Source organism: Neophocaena asiaeorientalis, unplaced genomic scaffold (genome assembly GCF_003031525.2).
Source record: "Neophocaena asiaeorientalis asiaeorientalis breed wild unplaced genomic scaffold, Neophocaena_asiaeorientalis_V1.1 scaffold170, whole genome shotgun sequence".
In the NCBI taxonomy this organism is placed as follows: Eukaryota; Metazoa; Chordata; class Mammalia; order Artiodactyla; family Phocoenidae; genus Neophocaena; species Neophocaena asiaeorientalis.
In genome coordinates this window covers 1,209,985-1,230,396 of record NW_020172463.1, presented here as the reverse complement: position 1 = coordinate 1,230,396, position 20,412 = coordinate 1,209,985, and the positions used below count along the sequence as shown (strand labels likewise).

General features: G+C 36.4%; 1 protein-coding gene across 3 annotated transcripts in view; it reads right to left on the bottom strand.

The window, feature by feature from the left end:
- Nucleotides 1–20,412, bottom strand: part of PTPN12 (protein tyrosine phosphatase non-receptor type 12) — an 86,198-nt gene that overhangs the window by 50,532 nt on the left and 15,254 nt on the right. For 2 of the 3 annotated variants that reach the window (XM_024738079.1, XM_024738081.1), the window contains exon 2: nt 3,549–3,657. In XM_024738079.1, the coding sequence (XP_024593847.1) occupies nt 3,549–3,657 (109 nt within the window). Of the gene's footprint in view, nt 1–3,548; nt 3,658–16,138; nt 16,173–20,412 lie in introns of all 3 variants that reach the window. The other variant, XM_024738080.1, reaches the window with a different exon arrangement.

Sequence of the window (20,412 nt, the reverse complement as noted above, 5' to 3'; positions counted from 1 at the left end):
CAGTCAGATGATTTCCAACAAAGGAAAGAAGGCAATTCAATGGAGAAAGGATAATGTTCAACAAATAGTGCTGGAACAATGGCACATGCTCAAAGATTATTTTAGACCCTTACCTCACACCATATTAAAAATTAACTCAAAATGAATTATAGACTTAAATGTAGGAGCTAAAACTATAATACTTCTAGGAATGGAATGAGAAAACATAAGAGAAAATCTTTGTGAGTTTGGATTAGGCAAAGAGTTCTTGGATTGAATATCAAAAACATGATCCATAAAACTGATAAACTGAACTTCATGAAAATTAAAAGCTTGCACACTTTAAAAAACACCATTAAGAAAAGACAAGCTATAAACTGGGAAAAAATCTGCAAATCATAATATCTGAAAAAATATTTGTTATCTAGGGTATGTAAAAATCCTTTACAACTCAGCTTTATAAAACTTTATAACTTTTATAAAAGTTATGAACTTTTATAACTTTTATAAAAAATCAATATTAAAAAACTACAAATGATTTGAAGAGACTGTTCACCAAAGACAGTATACAGTGGCTAACAGAACATGAAAAGATGCTCAACATCATTAGTCATTAGGAAAATGCAAATTGGAACCATAGGAGATACCTCTATTCTTCTAGTGGATGTGTAGATAACTGTCAATAACTGTGTTAGACTGTCAATAACAAGTGTTAGCAAGGATGTAGAGAAACTAGAACGCTCATACACTGCTGGTGTAAAATGGTACACAGCTACTTTGAAAAACAATTTAACAGTCCCTTAAAATGTTAAACATAAGCTTCTGGGACTTCCCTGGAGGCACAGTGGTTAAGACCCCGTGTTCCTAATGCAGGGGGCCAGGGTTCGATTCCAGGTCAGGGAACTAGATCCCACATGCATGCCACAACTAAGAGTTCGCATGTCACAATTAAGGAGCCAGCGAGCTGCAACTAAGGAGCCCGCAAGCCACAACTAAGGAGCCTGCAAGCCATAACTAAGACCAAATAGACCCAGGGCAACCAAATATAATTAATTAATTAATTAATTTCAAAAAATAATTTTAAAAAATAAACATAAGCTTCCATAGACCCAGAAATTCCATTCCTAAGTATCCACCCAAGAAAAATAAAACCATATACCCATACAAAGATTTACCTAGAAATGTTCATAGCAGCATTATTTATAATGTTCCTCAACTACTGAATGGATAAACAAAATGTGATAGCCATACAATGGAATACTAGTGAACAATAAAAAGGAATGAACTACGTACTAATATATTATACAACATGGATGAATCTCAAAAACATGCTAAGTGAAAAAAGCCAGACAAAAAGACTACATACTGTATGATTACATTTATATGAGATTTCCAGGAAAGGAAAATCCAGAGATGGAAAGCAGATTAGTGGTTGCCTGGGGCTGAAGATTACAAACTGGCATAAGTAACCTTTTTGGTGTGATGGAAATATTCTAAAACTGTATTGTGTTGATGACTGTACAACTCTATACATTTTTTTTAAAGACTGCTTTCCATTTATAGTTATTACAAAATATTGGCTATATTCTCCATGTTGTATAATACATCCTTGAGCATATCGTACACCAATAGTTTATCCTTCCCACCCCTGCCCCCATATTGCCACTCCCACTCCCCGTAGCCACTAGTTTGTTCACTATATCTGTGAGCCTGCTTCTTTTCTGTTACATTCACTAGTTTGTTGTATTTTTTTTAATTCCACATATAAGTGATATCATACAGTATTTGTCTTTGTCTGACTTATTTCACTTAGCATAACGCCCTCCAAGTCCATCCATGTCGCTGCAAATGGCAAAATTTCCTTCTTTTTCATAGTTCAGTAGTATTCCACTATATCTATATTTAAAATACCTCTTTATCCATTCATCTGTTGATGGACACTTAGGTTGCTTCCATATCTTGGCAATTATAAATAACGCTGCTATGAATATCGGGGTGCTTGTATCTCTTCAAATTAGTGTTTTTGTTTTTTGCACAGAGAGGATGAGTCCAAAGTCATAGATAGCAAGTGACAGAACCAGGATATGAACTTTCAGCGTCAGAACTCTTCACCATTATGCTATGCTGCCACTTTGTAAAAATGTTGCTACTACCAGCCACTCACAGATCCCACAGCTGAGAGTAAAGCTGAACAAAAATAGAAAGATGAAGGATTAAATTTATGCAAAGAAGACAGTAAGGGCTTCCCTGGTGGCGCAGTGGTTGAGAGTCTGCCTGCTGATGCAGCGGACATGGGTTCGTGTCCCGATCCGGGAGGATCCCACATGCCGTGGAGCGGCTGGGCCCGTGAGCCATGGCCACTGAGCCTGCATGTCCGGAGCCTGTGCTCCGCAGCGGGAGAGGCCACAGTAGTGAGAGGCCCGCGTACCAAAAAAAAAAAAGACAGTAAGAAAGAAAGGGAAGGAGACAAGAAAGAGAGAGAGGAGGCAATTTGAAAAGGGGTTTTAAGGAAGAAGAAAATTTCAAATATAGGGACTGGTCAATGACATCAAAATAGTTAACAGAAAAGAATAAGCACTAAAAAAAGACTTAAAAAAAGACACAGCCAGCTGTGTGCCCTGCTGCTTTGTCCACTCTCACCCCCGGCCCTACCCAGTGCCTGGCATGTGGTAGGCTCTCAATAAAATGTGCATTAGGTGAATAAATGGCTGTTATGGTTTTAAGTTATGGCAATTAAAGTCACTGGGAAATTTATCAAGGACATTTTAGAAGAACAAGCTTTAGGAATGAATGACATTTTGTCAACTGTACCTCAGTAAAGCTAGGGAAAAAAGGATGAATGGAGAGTTGAGGGAATGGTGTCATGGAATCTATATATTTCAAGATACTTGAAGGAAAAGAGAAAGACTACTGGTAGCTTTAACAGATAGCAGGTATGATATAAATTTTTACTTTATAAAATGGGGACCCTTATGTATGCATGCTTTTAGAGGTAAAGGTATTTTGCTAGAAACCTATGCTATTTAAGAATATAATTATGTTATCGTTATTAGAATATGATGCTATCAGTCTTAAGCATGCCCTCAGAGATGCCCTCAGAGATGCCCTCAGAGATCATATTTAGACTACTGAGAACAGCAGACACACATGCATGAATCATCTTATGGTTCATTTTTAATGCATAATTAATCAATTAAGGTTCTTATTGTTAATAGACAATAGGTCCTAAGAGTTAATATTTTTAGCATTTTACAAAATGTATTCAATTATACTTATTGAATTATGTCTGTATTATTTTATTTTAACAAAATAACTTCTTTGAACAGGGAGTCCACAAAAGGTATTTTTACTTGGATTTTTCAGAATTTAAAAATGAGTATCAGAGTAATTGTGATGCTTAAAGAAAAATTAAACAATAAAACAACTACAACAACAAAACTATTATCAGAAGGAAAGGCAAGCACAATCACAAATTATTATCATTTATTTATTTAGAATAAAGCTAGTTTAGGCTATAAAACTGCTAATTAGCATTTCCATTTGTTCCTTTAATGGCATTTCAAACTTACATGGCAGTATGTCCTTATATCTGTTCTTTTTAACATTTTCTTCTTTTTCTCCAGTGGCTGTAGGATAAATCTTTTCTGTTCTATACTTGGTTGACAATCTTCTTAGTCGCTTAAAATCAAAAAAAAAAATTCAAGTTCAGAAAAACATTAGTATTTCAAAATTTTAATGAAAATTGTAATGATAAATAGCTCTTCATTGAATTTTGCTAACCCTGATTCCTCCCAACTCATTTTGTTTTTGTAGTTTCACAATATCTCCCTACCCCTTTATAATTAACCCTAAAATTATTTAATTTTTTAGCATAAGTGTAAACATAAGATTAATACTCCAAACAGTAGTAAAAAACAAAAAGGGGGGGAGACACTAGAATAAAAGTAATTTTATTTAAATAAATCATTAATACACTGAATCAGAATATTTACCTCAGGGTCTCAAAAAGCAAATTTGAAAATCATGCCTAAAAGATTACGTACAAGTTTCTTTATTTCTTCTCTCAATAAACCTTGAGCGCCCATGATGTGCAAGCGTCCTTCCAAGGCATAAGCTAATAATTACTTATAAGACACTGCAAAACAAAGTTCTTTGATATTGAATTGGAAATGTCTAACAAAGACCAATTCTGCTTATTCACTGCATTACAGAAGTGGTTTGTGAGTTAGTGACAAATTCTTACCACATATGGCGGTAGGGATGTTCTTTGGGCTGGAATATTTCTACATGTCAGTAATACACTTCCTGCTTTCAGAAGCACTGAAAGTCAGCATTGTGAATTGTTTAAATTCACTACTCAACTACATTGCTGAAATTTAATTTCAAAGGAGCCTGCTTTCTTCCAGGCTTAAAGACATATTGAAGGCATTCTAGTTTAACTATTCCACAAAATTATTAAATACAAATGAAAAAGAAATCTGGTAATGTTTAACTTTTTCACCATTTTATTTTTGTTCCTCGTGATGCTAATAATTAAACAACTAAGAATATTATGTCTATATTTTTAAAAAACCACAGATAGAACTTTAATTCAAGATCCTTAACTTATTCTTGTATTGACATACTTTAACATATAACACTTGAAATAATCTTAAAATAGACCCTTACACATAGAATAGTAAGCTTTCTGTTTTTCTCTGAAAAACTACTGAACTTTATCATCACAATCTTAGAGATCTAAAGCAGGAATATGCATTTTTAAGATAAAAAGACTTAACTAGAATCTTGTTCTGCACTGGCACAATGCCAAAGCAAAATTCTCCACATTTATGATGTTATTTCCTGTGGTAATAAAGTTCTCAAAGTATGTAGGTGTACTGGGGGTAAAAATTGTATTTAAAAAGTAAATGTGCTGTTCGTGAGGGTGTGGGAAAACCAGAACTTTGATGCAATACTGGTAGAAAAGAACATTAGCACAACCCCTAAGGAGGGTAATTTGTCAACTACAAATACACATAACCCTTTAACCTAGGAACTGCACTTCTACAAATTTGTTCTCTAGGTAAATGGCACACACTCATGAAATGATGTACACACAAAGTTATTTATTGCAGAATTGTTTATAACAGCAAAAGACTGCAAAAATTGGAAAAGACTATTAATAGAGGACTGGCTAAAAAGATGTTTCATTTATATACAATCAAATATGACATATGTTGAAAACAAATGAGGAAGCTCTTGATATATTGTGATATGGAAAGGTCTCAAAAATATATATTAAGTGTAAAAAAGCAGAGAACACAATAGTATATATATAACTATTGGTGTTAAAAAGAAAAAAATACATATGTATGTGCTTGTACATGTGCATAAAACATCTCCGAAACTATTAACAAAAGTTGTTGTCTATGGGGAAGAGAATGAGTTGCTGTAGGAAATGGATGGGAAGGAAACATTAATATACGTCCTTTCATACTTTTTGGATTACATGAATACATTACCTATTCAAAAATAAAATGTTTAAAAAAGTAAAAGAAAAGATTATTCATAATTTCATTATTCCACATTAACAAAGATCCTCCCAGTTATTAACATATATATCTCACATATTTAACCAGAATTTTTGCATTTTCTCTGCTCAAAGATTTTCATTTTTAAGTACAGTTACCTTAATGTATTACAAAATATTCTATGTGAATGTGACTAACAGAAGGATATCAATCCAAACAGTTGCAGAAACACAGAGGGAAAGGGATATAACTTAGGTAACTGTCACTGAAAAAAAACCCACACACACACATATAAAAAAACTACAAAGCAAAGGGAAGAGGGGATGAATTTAATTATAAAATGTAAATGCCCTTCTGGAATACCTGCTGCAATCACTCCAAGCATTTCTTCTTTTACAAGATAAATTGTGTTACTGAGAAATGTGCAAAACAAAGTTTTTATAGAAAATGACTTCTCATTTCTCATATAATGAAACTTAAGAACACTTCTGTGTACAAATAAATATCTAATTTGAGTTTGAATTTTTATACATTCAGTTTTCTTAAAGACTAGCACAGCATGGAATGCCTTCTACTGTCACGGTTCCAATGAAGAATGTTCTATTAAAATAAGTCTACATAAGTAGTGTACTTAGAAATTTTCATACCCCTTAGAGATACTAATCTTTGATGTAGTATAAATAAAACAACGGTGGCCTATTAAACATAAAAACTGTTTCATACTTTTAAAAAAATTGGCATCAAAAAAATTCTACCCAACTGTATTAAAAAGATATCCTCAAATAGGAACTTATTTCCTAACAAAAAGATCAGCTTTATAGTTAGTTGCTTGAATTAAAATTCTTGATCTGACACTCTCTGGCTACAAGACACTGAATTAATTTAACCTGTATCTCATCCTCTGTGAGCTGAGGATAATACCTACTGCTCTCACCAAAAAGCCTGGCATGAAAAAATGGGCTCAATAAATGTTAACTATTACTATTGAGTAATTACTGAAACTCTTTAAATGTTATTTGCTACTACAGAATTCTTTCTTTCTTTAAATAAAACCTTTCTTAGATCAGAGATCAAAAGGAGTCACATATTCTAAGCCAATTTGTTTGCTTGGGAGTGTTGAGTATTTTAAAGCATGCTTCATTCATATTGTCAAATTTGCGCATGCTTCAGAATCACCTGGAGGGCTTGTTAAAAGGACTGCAGAGCCCCACCCTCAGAGTTTCTGATTCGGCAGGTCTGGGATGCAGCCTGGGAATTGGTATTTAATGAGTTTCCAGGTGATGCTGCAGCTGCTGTCTGGGGTCTGTGCGTAAGAACCACTGGTATAAGGTATGTTCAAGAGGAAGGAGTATGGTGATCGACTGCATGGGGGAATGGATGTTGATTTTCAACAATTCTTAGATTCCTCTGGATCTTATGTACAGATTGGCAGCATTGACAATTTCTGAAAAGTGATTAGGGATTTTTCTTGGGAGGAGGAGCACGGATTAGGGATGAAGAAGGAAAAATGTAATTATCAAGTAGCAAAAACAAAGGGATGGGGAGGAGATCACTGTTCAGCAGCAAGTGGGAGCAAAAAAACCACACCGCCTATAAACAAAAGTACTTAAATGAAAGAATTAAAAGGTTTTGAGGGAATTCCCTGGAGGTCCAGTGGTTAGGACTCGGCACTTTCACTGCCAGGACCTCAGGTTCGATCCCTGGTCGGGGAACTAAGATTCCACAAGCCGTGCGTGGCGTGGCCAAAAAAAACCCCACAAAGTTTTGAGATTAAATTCTAGATAAACTGGGAGGTACAGCAAACCAAAACTCCTTCCTAAATCTCTTAAAACATCAGAATAATACAACAATGTACAGATCTGGTAGCCCTTGACATCAGCAGTATGTAATTGGTAAACAAAACAAAACACCATAAAAAGATGCTTTCGAGATTCGACATTTAAAAATTATCATGATAATCATCTTTCTGTGTCTTTGTGTATGCTCTTTCTTTGCTTCTTAGTAGTCATTCCACTCACATACCTCCAAATCTTATACATCTTTTAAGTCCTAGCTCCTTGAGAGTTTCTTACTCCCCTCATGCAACAATAATCTTTCCCTTCTGAGTTCTTTTTAGACTGTATATTTACTCTTGAAACACCATTTCCTTCTCTTTATGATAAATATATAAAGAGAATACATCTTATTTCCTCTACTAAACTCTAAACTCTATGAGTACAAGATTACTGTCAGATTAAAATGTGTAATGCCCTGCATCCCTGGAGAATATTTAATGCTTATACGTTAAATAAATTAATCTTAGAATAAGATTTGAATGCTGGCCTAAACGAAAGAAGACAGTTTTGTTCTTTGAATACCACACCAAATTTAATGTCCCAATAGTACTTGGGAGGAGACATAGCACCACCAAAGTTCATTTAACTATATGAAATGGAAAGTAGCTACACATATCATTTCATTTTAACTTCTGACCACCATTTCCATTGTCTGTAGTGAAGTTGTCAATATGAAATTGAGAAACATGCCATAATATATACTAAGGAACATTATTCGTAACTACAGTGCTCCGTGACAGTTTGTATGAGAACAGCACTGAACTAAACACTAATAAAATCATTTATTAAGCTATATATAATTACACTAAAGCATGAAAATGTTTTGAATCGTTTACTGTCCTAACTGGCAAAAATATAGCTAAATGGTATATTTACGTCAACTTATAGGTACTATTGACACCCCTTATCATGTGTGGCGCTTTCTTTTTTTAACTAAACAAACAAAAAACCTTTAAGAAAGGCATTTTCAACTACCCTTAAAAGTCTTGAGAAAGTCACATAATAAACTCATATAATTCCATTCTTATCTCAGTTTCTATTCTAAAAAGCAAGCCTGATTATTTTAATTTGTCCCACGCTTAAAAACCCTCCAATGGGTCTATCACCTCCTAGATAAATTACCAAATCCTTTCATTTTAACATATTTTGAAAGCTGCCTGTCTGATTTCCCAGCTTCTTTTTATAACACTCTCTTACTCAGAGTATGACGCTTCAGCCATATAGAATTATTTACCACCACCAGCAGAAGCACCCTTCCACCCCTCATCATCACAGTTCTACAATTTTTCCTCTTGCTGGTGAGTTAATAGGAGGACTCTGGCTAGAGTGTTATTTCCTTTCTGAAGGCTTTCTTTCTTTTTTTTTTTTTTAAATAAATTTATCTATTTTGGGGTCTTTGTTGCGGTGCGCGGGCTTCTCGTTGTGGTGCGAAGCACGGGCTCTAGGCACGCGGGCTTTAGTAGTTGTGGCGCACGGGCTTAGCTGCTCTGAGGCACGTGGGATCTTCCCGGACCAGGGCTCGAACCCGTGTCCCCTGCATTGGCAGGCAGATTCTTAACGACTGTGCCACCAGGGAAGCCCCTAAGTCTTTCTTGAACACTCCCTTCCTCATTGCTCCCAGTTCCCAGCACTTAGTAGTCAATAATATTGTTTTATTACCACTTCTGAAAAGTATTTACAGTCTAATGTGTCACCCATTAGACTATAAAACTTAAAGAAGAGACTGGACTATCTTATTGTACTTTATAGCTAGTGCAATGCAAATCACATTAAAATGGGTGATTTCAAGAATTGTTTAATTAGCCTTCTCAGGTAAGTCAGAGATGTCTCTAATACATTAGAATTTGTGATGCAAACAAAAATGGAGTTTAATATTCACTGTTTTAAAGTTCCAAATTAGTTTCTCTTTATTTCTTAAAAACACAGAAGTTTTATTCCCCAATCCTAAATCAATAACTGATTCTCAGAGGCCCCTAAAGTCACATGCAGTATGACTATCCCCTTTAAGGTATCCAGTTGTGTGTCAAGATTTGGTTCTTTAAAACGGTAGAACAGTTCCCTTGTTTATCTAAGGACCAAAGCTAGTGACAATGTGTTTGTGACACTTGTTGAATCTCTCCAGTCAAAGAGCGAACTGTCTACTCAATTGTCCACTGGGTGTCTCACAGGCATCACAACCATGTCCAAAGAGCACCACCATTCAATAGCTGCTCAAGCCTCAAAGCTGGGAATAATCATGATTCCTATCTCCACCTCCCCTCACCCCCAACATCCAGTCAATCCATCAGCAAGCTGTGTTAGCTCCACCGCTAAAACTTATCTAATTCTCTTCATACTCACCAAACAGACTTAGAATTCAGAATAAATGTAGACAGGAACAGGTGTTAAATTTACTTGTTGGCTGGATTTTCAATCAGGACAATTAAGAAAACAGACAGAAAAGTAGTAGAGCTAAAGTAAAATTAAGCTAACTCGAATTCTTTTTGTATAAGATGGCCTATAAATAAATACTGGAGCTCAAGCCTTCTCGTACTGTTACTAGGCCACACACTGCTGCCCCCAATTCCTGAATGCCATTAACACTTAAAAAACAGCTTCATAAGACACTAATTTTAGTAAATATGCACACACTATACAAATCCAAACAACATTACCTTAAAGTGAAATAAGATGGAATTACTTCAAGCTTTAGAGTTACACTGTAGCAAAATATATGAGTACCTATATAGTACTGCTTTTGCCATTGCTCTGAAATATTTCTGAGGCAAATACTGGAAAATCCATATGAATTTTAAAAGGCAGGGCGTTTGGCACATAGTTGGCACACAGTAATAACTGTTAAATGAAAAAATTCATCTGGTTTTATGCCTGAAATGTTAATGCCATCAGTCACAAAGGCCCCTCAATCGTGATACTACTGAGCTAATCCAACCACATAAGGTGGATGATTACTAAGACAAAATAAATTTTTTTTAAACCTTAAATATAAAGTAACAGCAAGTAGTAAAATCAGAGTAAAATTTCCACCAAACATATACTATCTCTAACTTAACTGGCTGTTCTTAAATCTTTACAAATATGTTTATATAAAACTATGTATGCCTCTAATAATAACTGTTGAAAGCAACTAAAATAACTAACGGGTCTTTCAGCTACACAACTGCAACGTTTACCTTTAGGTGCAAAATATGAAACTCTGCCTTTCAAAATTCATCTTCCTATCTTTGCTCACGCTTTACCTACTGCTGCATGACAGACTAAATTGTCTGCCATTCTTCTTCAGAAATGCATAGCTATGCCTTCTCATTAAAGCTAAGTCAGGGGCTTCCCTGGTGGCGCAGTGGTTGAGAGTCCACCTGCCGATGCAGAGGACACGGGTTCGTGTCCCGGTCCGGGAAGATCCCACATGCCGCGGAGCAGCTGGGCCCGTGAGCCGTGGCCGCTGGGCCTGCGCGTCCGGAGCCTGTGCTCCGCAACGGGAGAGGCCACAACAGGGAGAGGCCCGCGTACCACAAAAAAAAAAAAAAAAAAGAAAAAGAAAAAGCTATGTCAGGGCTGATACTAAAAGGACATACTTTGAAGTAAACAGGGGCCAATCTTACCAGTCTTTGGGTATTAATAAGAGTAATGATTTTTACTCTTTGATCATCCTGATTTCGATGCTTCAGTTATTTTCCTAGTAGTCTACCAAGCAAACTCCTCACTTCTTTCTAGCTCAGTACTGATATTATCTTGCTGAAACAGTCCCTGAGAATAGTCCTGGCACCCAATCCCATCTTCTACTTCCTCCCATACTGCTTCCTCATCTCTACCCACAGCACTTGCTATATACCTCTCATCTAGGACATCAGCCAATGTACAATAATTATTTATATGTGCACATATACCATCCCTGATAGAACATGAGTTCCCTGAAGATGCAGACCGTATCTTATTCTATTAATACCAGCTACTACAAGCATAACCTGTGACAAACTGCAGCAAGTCAATATACTCTTTAGGTCTTCTCAGGTGGTTATGTTCAGAAGAAACGGATGCAAATCAGAATTGACCAGTAAACTTAGGAAACGATTTTCTCTCACTCCTTAAATTTCATTACCACTTCATAATGAGACAGCTTTGAGTCAGAGAAGCTGGGGTTCAATTCCTAGTTCCATCAAATAACAGCAAAGGAGATCTCCTCAACATAGTAGCTTTATAATCCTCCCTGAATAGATGAAGCAATGGATCTTCATTTTGAGAATTCGTTTTTAAATAAAACTTTGTACTACAGACTTTATATTTTAAAACAATGAATATGGCAAAACATAAAAGTTTTTAAGAAAAAAGGTAATAAAAAAATTTCACAGCAAGACTATAATCATTTTTTGCACACCCTAGACAACAAGCAAATGGTTTCCTTTTCTTAAAGGAAAGGCTCCTGTTCTCTGGTTTGAAAAGAAAATACAGTACTTTCTCAAGATCAAAATATTAGGAGGATATAATCCAAGTTTATCCCCTCCCTACCTCTGGGCTATATTTTTTATGTAAAAAAAGTAGAATCCTATTTGAACTAAGAGGACAATACAATTGTTTTGTTAATACAGCAAATGGGAAAAAAAAAAACAGTTCCCAGGTTTACTTTATTTTGTTTCTACTCACAAAGGCTTCAATTCTTTCATCTGTTTCATCATCCTTTATCTCATGTCCCTCTAACTATTTAACTCGTGTAACCACTGGTTCCACATTTTCCAGGTCAATCCCAACTTCAAATATTTTGTCCCACTGTCCCCACAGCAAATTGCTCAAAAATTCCAAAACCTGGGTATTAATACTATGGCTTCTGGCTATGCCTCCCTTTATCTAGTTATGTGTCTTGAGTTAAGGAAACATGATCACTATAGTGCTCTTTACCCTTTAGTCTCCACTGAGGAATACTCTGCCAAGCCCAGACTCTCAAAGTATTACAAAGCAATCCGTCACTAATCTCATTATTCCAAAATATATAATATAAACATACAGTGAGCTAGAGAATATTGAGTGCCAGGTTTAACACATTAAGTTACAATAACATCGACTGTCCAACTAAAAAATAAAACAAAGAAGACCCCTCAAATTAATAGCATGGATGCAGAATTCGTATTTTCATCTTTGCAAAAATGTAGCACAGGAAGAATCACCTTTGCAGTTTAAGAAAGCTCAATTCATATCTACCACTATATGGAAATAAATTATTTTTTGCTAGGCCAGACTGCCACAAAGCTGTGGTCAACAGACCAAACTTTTAAAGAGAAACCTATACTTCCTGGGGAACCATTAAGTCCTGAACCCCCTGAAAATTTCACTCTTCCCTCTACCACTTACACTGAAAACTACTTTCATGAAGTCACCAATAATCTCCAAAAGGCATCAAAACCATAAGCCTCAATTCCTATAAAGTATTTAACTCCTTTCTTCAATTTCATGAAACAAGTGTCTCTTGAGTCTCCTCTAACCCTTTCTGGTCCTTTGCATCCAGCCCCTTAAAGCATGTGTTCTCTCTTGAACTATTCTCTCTTCAGATTTTGTCTTTTATCAAGTTTATCTCCTGCCTACCACGCCTTTAACTATTACATTTATGACGATCCCCAAATCTGTATTTCTGCTGACTTTTCTCCCCAGTTCCATTTTTTTTTTAAGATTTTTTTTTATTAGTTTATTTATATTTATTTTTGGCTGCGTAGGGTCTTCGTTGCCGCGGGTGAGCTTTCTCTAGTTGCAACGAGCAGGGGCTACTCTTGGTTGCGCTGCGCGTGCTTCTCATTGCAGTGGCTTCTCTTATTGCAGAGCACAGGCTCTAGGGGCACGGGCTCAGTAGTTGTGGCTCGCGGGCTCTAGAATGCAGGCTCAGTAGTTGTGGCGCACGGGCTTAGTTGCTCCACAGCATGTGGGATCTTCCCGGAACAGGGCTCGAACCCGTGTCCCCTGCGTTGGCAAGCGGATTCTTAACCACTGCGCCACCAGGGAAGTCCCTGCTTCTGTTTTATGTTTTTTGGCCGTGCGGTATGTGAGATCCTAGCTCCCCGACCAGGGATTGAACCTGCACCCCCTGCATTGGAAGGCAAAGTCTTAGCCACTGGACTGCCAGGGAAATCCCTCCAGTTCCATATTCAAACTGCTTATGGAACATCCACAATAGCAACTCAAACCTAACTAGATAAAAAGATTCACCTGCTTCTATGTCCCTTTTTATTTCCGTGGCACCTCTGCCCTCCTTAACCATTCAGAGTTAAAAACCTCCTAGTAGTTTTGGACTCTTCCCCCTTATATGTCCACTTGCTTCCTCGCACATCCAGTCAGTTTCAAGTTCTGGTGAGTCCACCTCAATAAACATCTCCCAAACCTGTCCCTTAACTTTCTAGTCCCACTGCCAACGAAGAAAGATAGCTGTTTTAAGTATAGGATGATAGGTAACTTAATTTTCTTTCCTTTAATTATATTGTCTTTTCAATTAAAAATAAAAAGATTTAAGAAACGCTTTGTTGTTGCTGGTTTGTTTGTTTTTGCCACGCTGCGGGGCATGTGGGATTTTAGTTCCCCGACCAGGGATCGAACCCGTGCCCCCTGCATCGGAAGCACAGAGTCTTAACCACTGGACTGCCAGGGAAATCCCTCCAGTTCCATATTCAAACTGCTAGACTGCCAGGGAAGTCCCAAAGAAACCCTCTGAATGCCTGAGGAAAAAGAGAAAATTTGGTGAGCATAACAAAATAGTATAATAAATAAATAACTAATTAATTAATGTATGTCAAGGAGACAGAAAAAAATGCATTTATGTTTATTAAACCATGCGTATAAAGCACCATACCCAACATCTAGCATAGAGCATGCCTTTAAATATGTAAAGACGGAGGGGCTTCCCTGGTGGCGCAGTGGTTGAGAGTCCGCCTGCCGATGCAGGAGACACGGGTTCGTGCCCCGGTCCGGGAAGATCCCACATGCTGCGGAGCGGCTGGGCCCGTGAACCATGGCCACTGAGCCTGCGCGTCCGGAGCCTGTGCTCCGCAACGGGAGAGGCCACAACAGTGAGAGGCCCGCGTACCGCAAAACAAAATAATAATAAAAATATGTAAAGACTGAGATGACCATGTAAGATCTATTAACAGATGAGGAATTTAAGGAAATATTTTAATTACCTGCCTCAGATTAGTTGACATGTTATTGAAACTAGCAAATACCAAAATATCTTTATTTGTATACTCAAATACTATCTTTTTTTTTGTTCTTAAAGAGCATTTTAATCTTTTTGTGTGTACCCTAAGGTTTGATGCCATACCACAGTACAATGCTTGAGACCACACTGTTCATTACCAGTTACAGTTTCTATTTAAAAATTCAGAAAGCAATTTTCAACTGTATATTCCAAGTCTATTCTAGGCTGCATTAGACAAAATAAATTATGGGCCAAATTCCAGAATGTTAGAATAAATTGTCATTGATGTTCTCCCTAATCCTTCCATTATGGATCTACACAGAGATCACATATGTCCCGTTATTTATTCGAAAGCTTGAAAATTACCTGGCAAACCAGACTTAACTTTACAAGCCATATTTTTGCAACCTCCCATTCCACTCCCCAAGTCTAGTAACACATAAGGAATTACTATTTAGGGATCTGCTGGGCCCATTTTTCCTATCAATGCATAAAAACGCTTTAATATATTTATGTTTTTAAAAAGATAAAAAATTAACTATAATAAAGGATGTGCTTTCACATAATCATTTCATTTTTCAAAAAGAAGGGAAGACCAAGTAGAGATAAAGTCAAGCTAGGCTGGCAAACTTTTGTTTGTAAAATTAAGGTTTAAATTCTTAACAGAGACACAGTTTGGCAACTATCACAAGGTTAAATATAGAGTTACCATATGACCCAGCAATTCCACTCCTAGGTAAATATACCCAAGAGCACTAAAAACGTATGTCCACACAAAAACGTGTACACAAGTGCTCACAGTAACATTGTTCATAAAAGCCAAAAAGTGGAAACACCACAAATGTCCATCCACTAATGAATTAATAAACAAAATGTAGTCTAGTCATACAATAGAATGTTATTTGGCCACAAAAAGGAATAAAGTGCTGATACATGCTCAGCTGATAAATCTTGAAAACGTTATGCTAAGTGAAAGAAGACACAAAAAACATATATTATATGATTCCATTTATATGGAATGTCCAGAATAGGCAAATTTATAGTCAGAAAGTAGATTAGTGGTTTCCAGGGTGGTGGGGTGAAAGGGAGTGAGGTGTGACTGGTAATGGGTATGGGGTTTCTTTTCACAGTGATGAAAAAGTTCTGAAATTAGATAGTGATAATTTCCTGCAAAAAGTATTTCATTCTGGCATTATATTAGACTTGGTCCGGAAAAGGCCAGATCACACTACTGTGAAGTTATGTGCACCCCAAGTTACCAAGGGCATGATTTTGTCTTCGAATATCTCTTTGTAATAACGATAAACAGTGCTCCTCTTTCCTATAACACACAAAAATCAAACAAAAAGCCAAACTTCAATCATGATAAAAACTAGGATCTACCTACATATAATTATCAAGATTTCTGCAAGAAATCTTGCACATAACTTCCTACCCCAAGTTACCAAGGGCATGATTTTTGTCTTCGAATATCTCTACCTATATAGTTGTTTGCCCTAACCACTAAAGGAAGAGGAACCAGCTAGTTGTTGCTAAGTGCCATTACAGTGTCTCAGATTACCAAGCCACACAATATTCATATAACATTAGATAGCTCTGCTCAACTCATGAATTAATTGTTATGATTTTCAAATAAAACCTACTTTCTCAGCTTGCTGACATACTGGATCTGGACACCTATAATAAAAGGAAAAAGTAAGATTCAATTATCACCTTCATGAGGATGACTGGTCTTATATCATTTTTCCTAACCTACTCTATGTGTCAGGTATTCTTTTAGGTGGTACAGATATAGTGGTGAACAATATATTGCCCTCAGGTAGCATATATTCCAAAAGTAGATCTTGGTCATATAGTATTTATCATTTCCGCTTCTTCTATCCATCATTTGTTTACAGGTTTTATCTCATCACTACAACCACTGCTGCCACCCAAGATAATAATTTTCTGTCTTCCAGAGATAATCTTTTATACTTTTCTTTATTCCTCCACAATACCTAGTATCTTCTATGTATCACATATTCAGTAAAGCATGGCAAGTCTTTTAAACAAAATGGGCACTGATACCATATTCAGAGCATCACATAGTCAATGAATTGGCACCCTACTATCACATTTATAACTTACTCAGTTCAGTAAGCTGAGATAATAGAGTTTGTATAACTGGAGAGTACACATTTAAAATGCTACTTGAAATTTGTTCTTTGTGGTTTACCATCATACTGACATATGAAACTGATAATGAAGTGTAATTTAAAATAATTTATTTAAAGTAATAAGCCCCTTGTCCTAAATAACATACCTGAAGACACTTTGTTTTTGATTTGCTTCTTTATTATATTACCTACAATGTCACCAAGGAAAGTTTTCAATCTTTTATCACCAGGGGGAAAATGTATAGAATATATGGGTGCTAATACACACATATAAAAACCCATCAACATATTCTTAGAGATGAGGTATATATGCGTGCCTATGTATACACATAAATACAAATAATTTAAATATGTAATATATTAAATTTAACAGTTTAAAATTTATACAAGCAATGAGTGCAGATGCTAAAACATTCAAACCATAATGTCAAGTTGTGGCATGGGCTCCTAAGACCACCCGCAGGTTCAGTGATACGTGAGGACAACTCACAGGACTATCTCTACCGTCACATTCGCAGCTATGATTTATTACGGCTGAAGTATACAAAGCAAAAGCAGCAAAGGGAAAGGAGCATGAGGCAAAGTCCAGAAGAAACTAGGCACACGGTTTCAAGAGTCCTCCCCTAATGGAGTCACACAGGACCCACTGAATTACTCCAGCAATGAGTTGTGACAGCATTCGTGAAATGCTGTCTACCAGGGAAGCTCATTAGAGACTCAGTAGCCAGAGTTTTTATTGGTGGCTGGTCATACAGGTACTCTCTGTCTTAGCAGGAACCAAATTCCCAGATTTCCATAAGGAAAGTAGGTGTTTAACAAAAACTATATTTGTACAGTAAAGGCAAAGGGAGCCATTCTTATCATGGAATGATGGGAATCCTCCCCAAAAGTCCAAGTTCCCAGACCCCAGCCAAGGGCCAGTCTTACAAGTAGGCCTTTCTGAGGATAGCAGTCACAGGCTTGTTAACTTTTTCTGCATACAATTATAAATGAAAAAGTAATCACCTCTCCTCCATATCTCTCCCCTTTGAAGTAACCAACCATGTTAAGCCTCTTTATTAATAGATATTTTATACATTGTTTCACAAAAAATTGCTGTAACTAATATACTTGGACATACTATTTTACACACATATGCAAATATTTTAAAGAAAAGATTCCTAGAAGTTGACATGATGGGTCAAAGAGTATACACATGATCAATTCTATTACAAGTGGCCAAACTGCTTTCCAAAAAAGGCCTTACCAGTTTACCTTCCTAACAGATCCAGAATACTAGTTTTTCTCTATCCTTGCCAACATTTGCTATTATCAATTTCTGAATTGCCATGATTATCAATTTTTGAATTTCACCAAATTTGGTGAAATCTGATAGATTCCTCAAAAGTTAACATTAATTAATTTGTATTTCTCTGATTATTGAATAGGTTGGTGACTTTTCCCCCATGTTTAAATAATTATTTGCATTTTTCTTCTGTTAATTTTCTTAGCATTTGTTAATTTTCCTATTGGAGTGTTATATATAGAAGCTACTCATATATTTTAGACAATAATCCTCCAACTGTTTAATGTGGTTAAAATGTTTTATCTCAATCTACTGCTTATCTTGCATTACCTTTTGTATTATAGATGTCTTTCATTTTTATGAGGTCAAATTTGAGCTTTATTATTACAATATTTGTACTTTAAATACAAGTCAGGAGGAAAAACACTCTAATTCAGACTGGCTTTGTTCCTAAATGTTTCACCAGTCTCTTTACACTGGCAAACTGACTCCTTTAGACAACTATTACATTAAAAAAGTTTACCCAAATATGGTGGATCTTTTTTGAACTTGCTTATTTTAAAATAAAATGAAAAACTCTTATAATTCAGCTACCATTTTAGACTACAAAGTGAAGTCTCAGGCAAAACAGTATTCTGCATCGCTTTGTGAAGTGACAATTCTTAGGTACAAGCTAATTTCTAATAGGATGAGGCCATTAGGGTGACTTGGTACTTCATTGTCAGCTTGACTTCTCTGAGCCATACAAAACCTCCTGTAATAATACTTAATGTGTAGTGTGGGTACACTGGCAATCTCTGGGAGTAAAACATTTTAAAGCATATCCCCTATAATCAAATAAAATTTATTATTTAAATTATAAATCTTCTGTTGGCTAGAACATTTCATGAATGACAAAGACCAAATCTTTTACCTCTGAAAAACTGATTTAGCAATTATTCTAAAAATTCATACTATTTTTAACCAATTCCTTGTTTATTTAGAAGTCTTAATATATAAATTCACCAACGGCCCTACTATATGAGTTATTTCTATAAATGTTCTTTTTGATTGTGCTTATTTAGTTAATAATGCTAACTGCTGTTCCCTGAAGTCTCTTCTTTATCCCCACCTTTATTTGTTTGCTCACAGGGTTCCCTCTACTTATAAAGTCCCTCCACCAAAATTCACCTATCCTTCTAGGCTCATTTTGAAAGCACTTGCTTATTAAGCATTCCATGACTCTCCTAACAGTATATGATTTTTCCTTTTTTTTTTTTTTTTGCGAGTCCTTCTTCTTGCCGCCGCCGCCGCCGCCGCCGCCCGAGGCGGCCTCACAAAACCCGATTTTTCCTTTTTAAGAATCCTCATTTAAAAAAGAAAAAAAAAGAATCCTCATTGCACAACAACATGAATGTACTTAATGCCAATGAACTGTACACATAAAAACGGTTAAAACATTGACTTTCGTTATGTACGTTTACCAATAAAACAGCTTCCCCCCCCCCAAAAAAAAGTAGAGGGACTTCCCTGGTGGTGCAGCAGTTAAAAATCCACCTGCCAACGCAGGGGACACAGGTTTGATCCCTGGTCCAGGAAGATCCCACGTGCTGTGGAGCAACTATGCCTGCGTGCCGCAACTACCGAGCCCACGCTCTGCAACTACTGAAGCCTGCGCACCTAGTACCCATGCTCCACAACGAGAAGCTACCGCAATGAGAAGCCCGTGCACCGCAACAAAGAGTAGCCCCCACTCGCCACTAGAGAAAGCCTGCATGCAGCAACGGAGACCCAATGCGGCCAAAAAATTAAAATTAAAAAAAAAAAAGTATAGAGTGCCAGGTAAACAGTAACACAAGGCTTGGCAGTAAGAGGGTAGAAATGGGAGATGGGATCCACGGTTAAGAGAGGAGGGGAGAATAATAAACCAAAACAGTACATTTATTAGCTTTCTGAGCAATCCTCACTCCCTTCCCCAACTTCTCTTTTCCCTAAAATGTCTACAGCTGATTTACCTTTCAGGACAACTCATATATATGATAGGATTTCATAGACAGGAGTAATTTTCCCACTGCTTTAAAAAAATAACATAAAATCCATTCAAAAAATTTTTAATGCAAATTTGTCCTACCCTCTTCTCAGTGCTTTTGACAAGCTCACCCATGACTTCTATTCCCAAATTCAGGGTTAAATCCAAATTCACAATTCTTTTTGTAACTCCTCAATCCATTTACCCTCTACATGACCCTGCAGGTTCTGTTCCTAACTCTCTAGGACTGAGAGTTTATCATCCTCAAGTAGACACTTAAGTGTCCCGAATGTTCCATATTCTTCCCTGTTATTCTCAGTATATATTCTTTATCTCAGAAATCTCATCTTCTTCCGTGAGTTCAACGATCACCCATACACAATAAATTAGAGAGCTACAGGGCCAACCATGACTGGCCTGAGATCTAAATTCAACTCAAACTCTATACATCTAAAATTGAACTCAGTA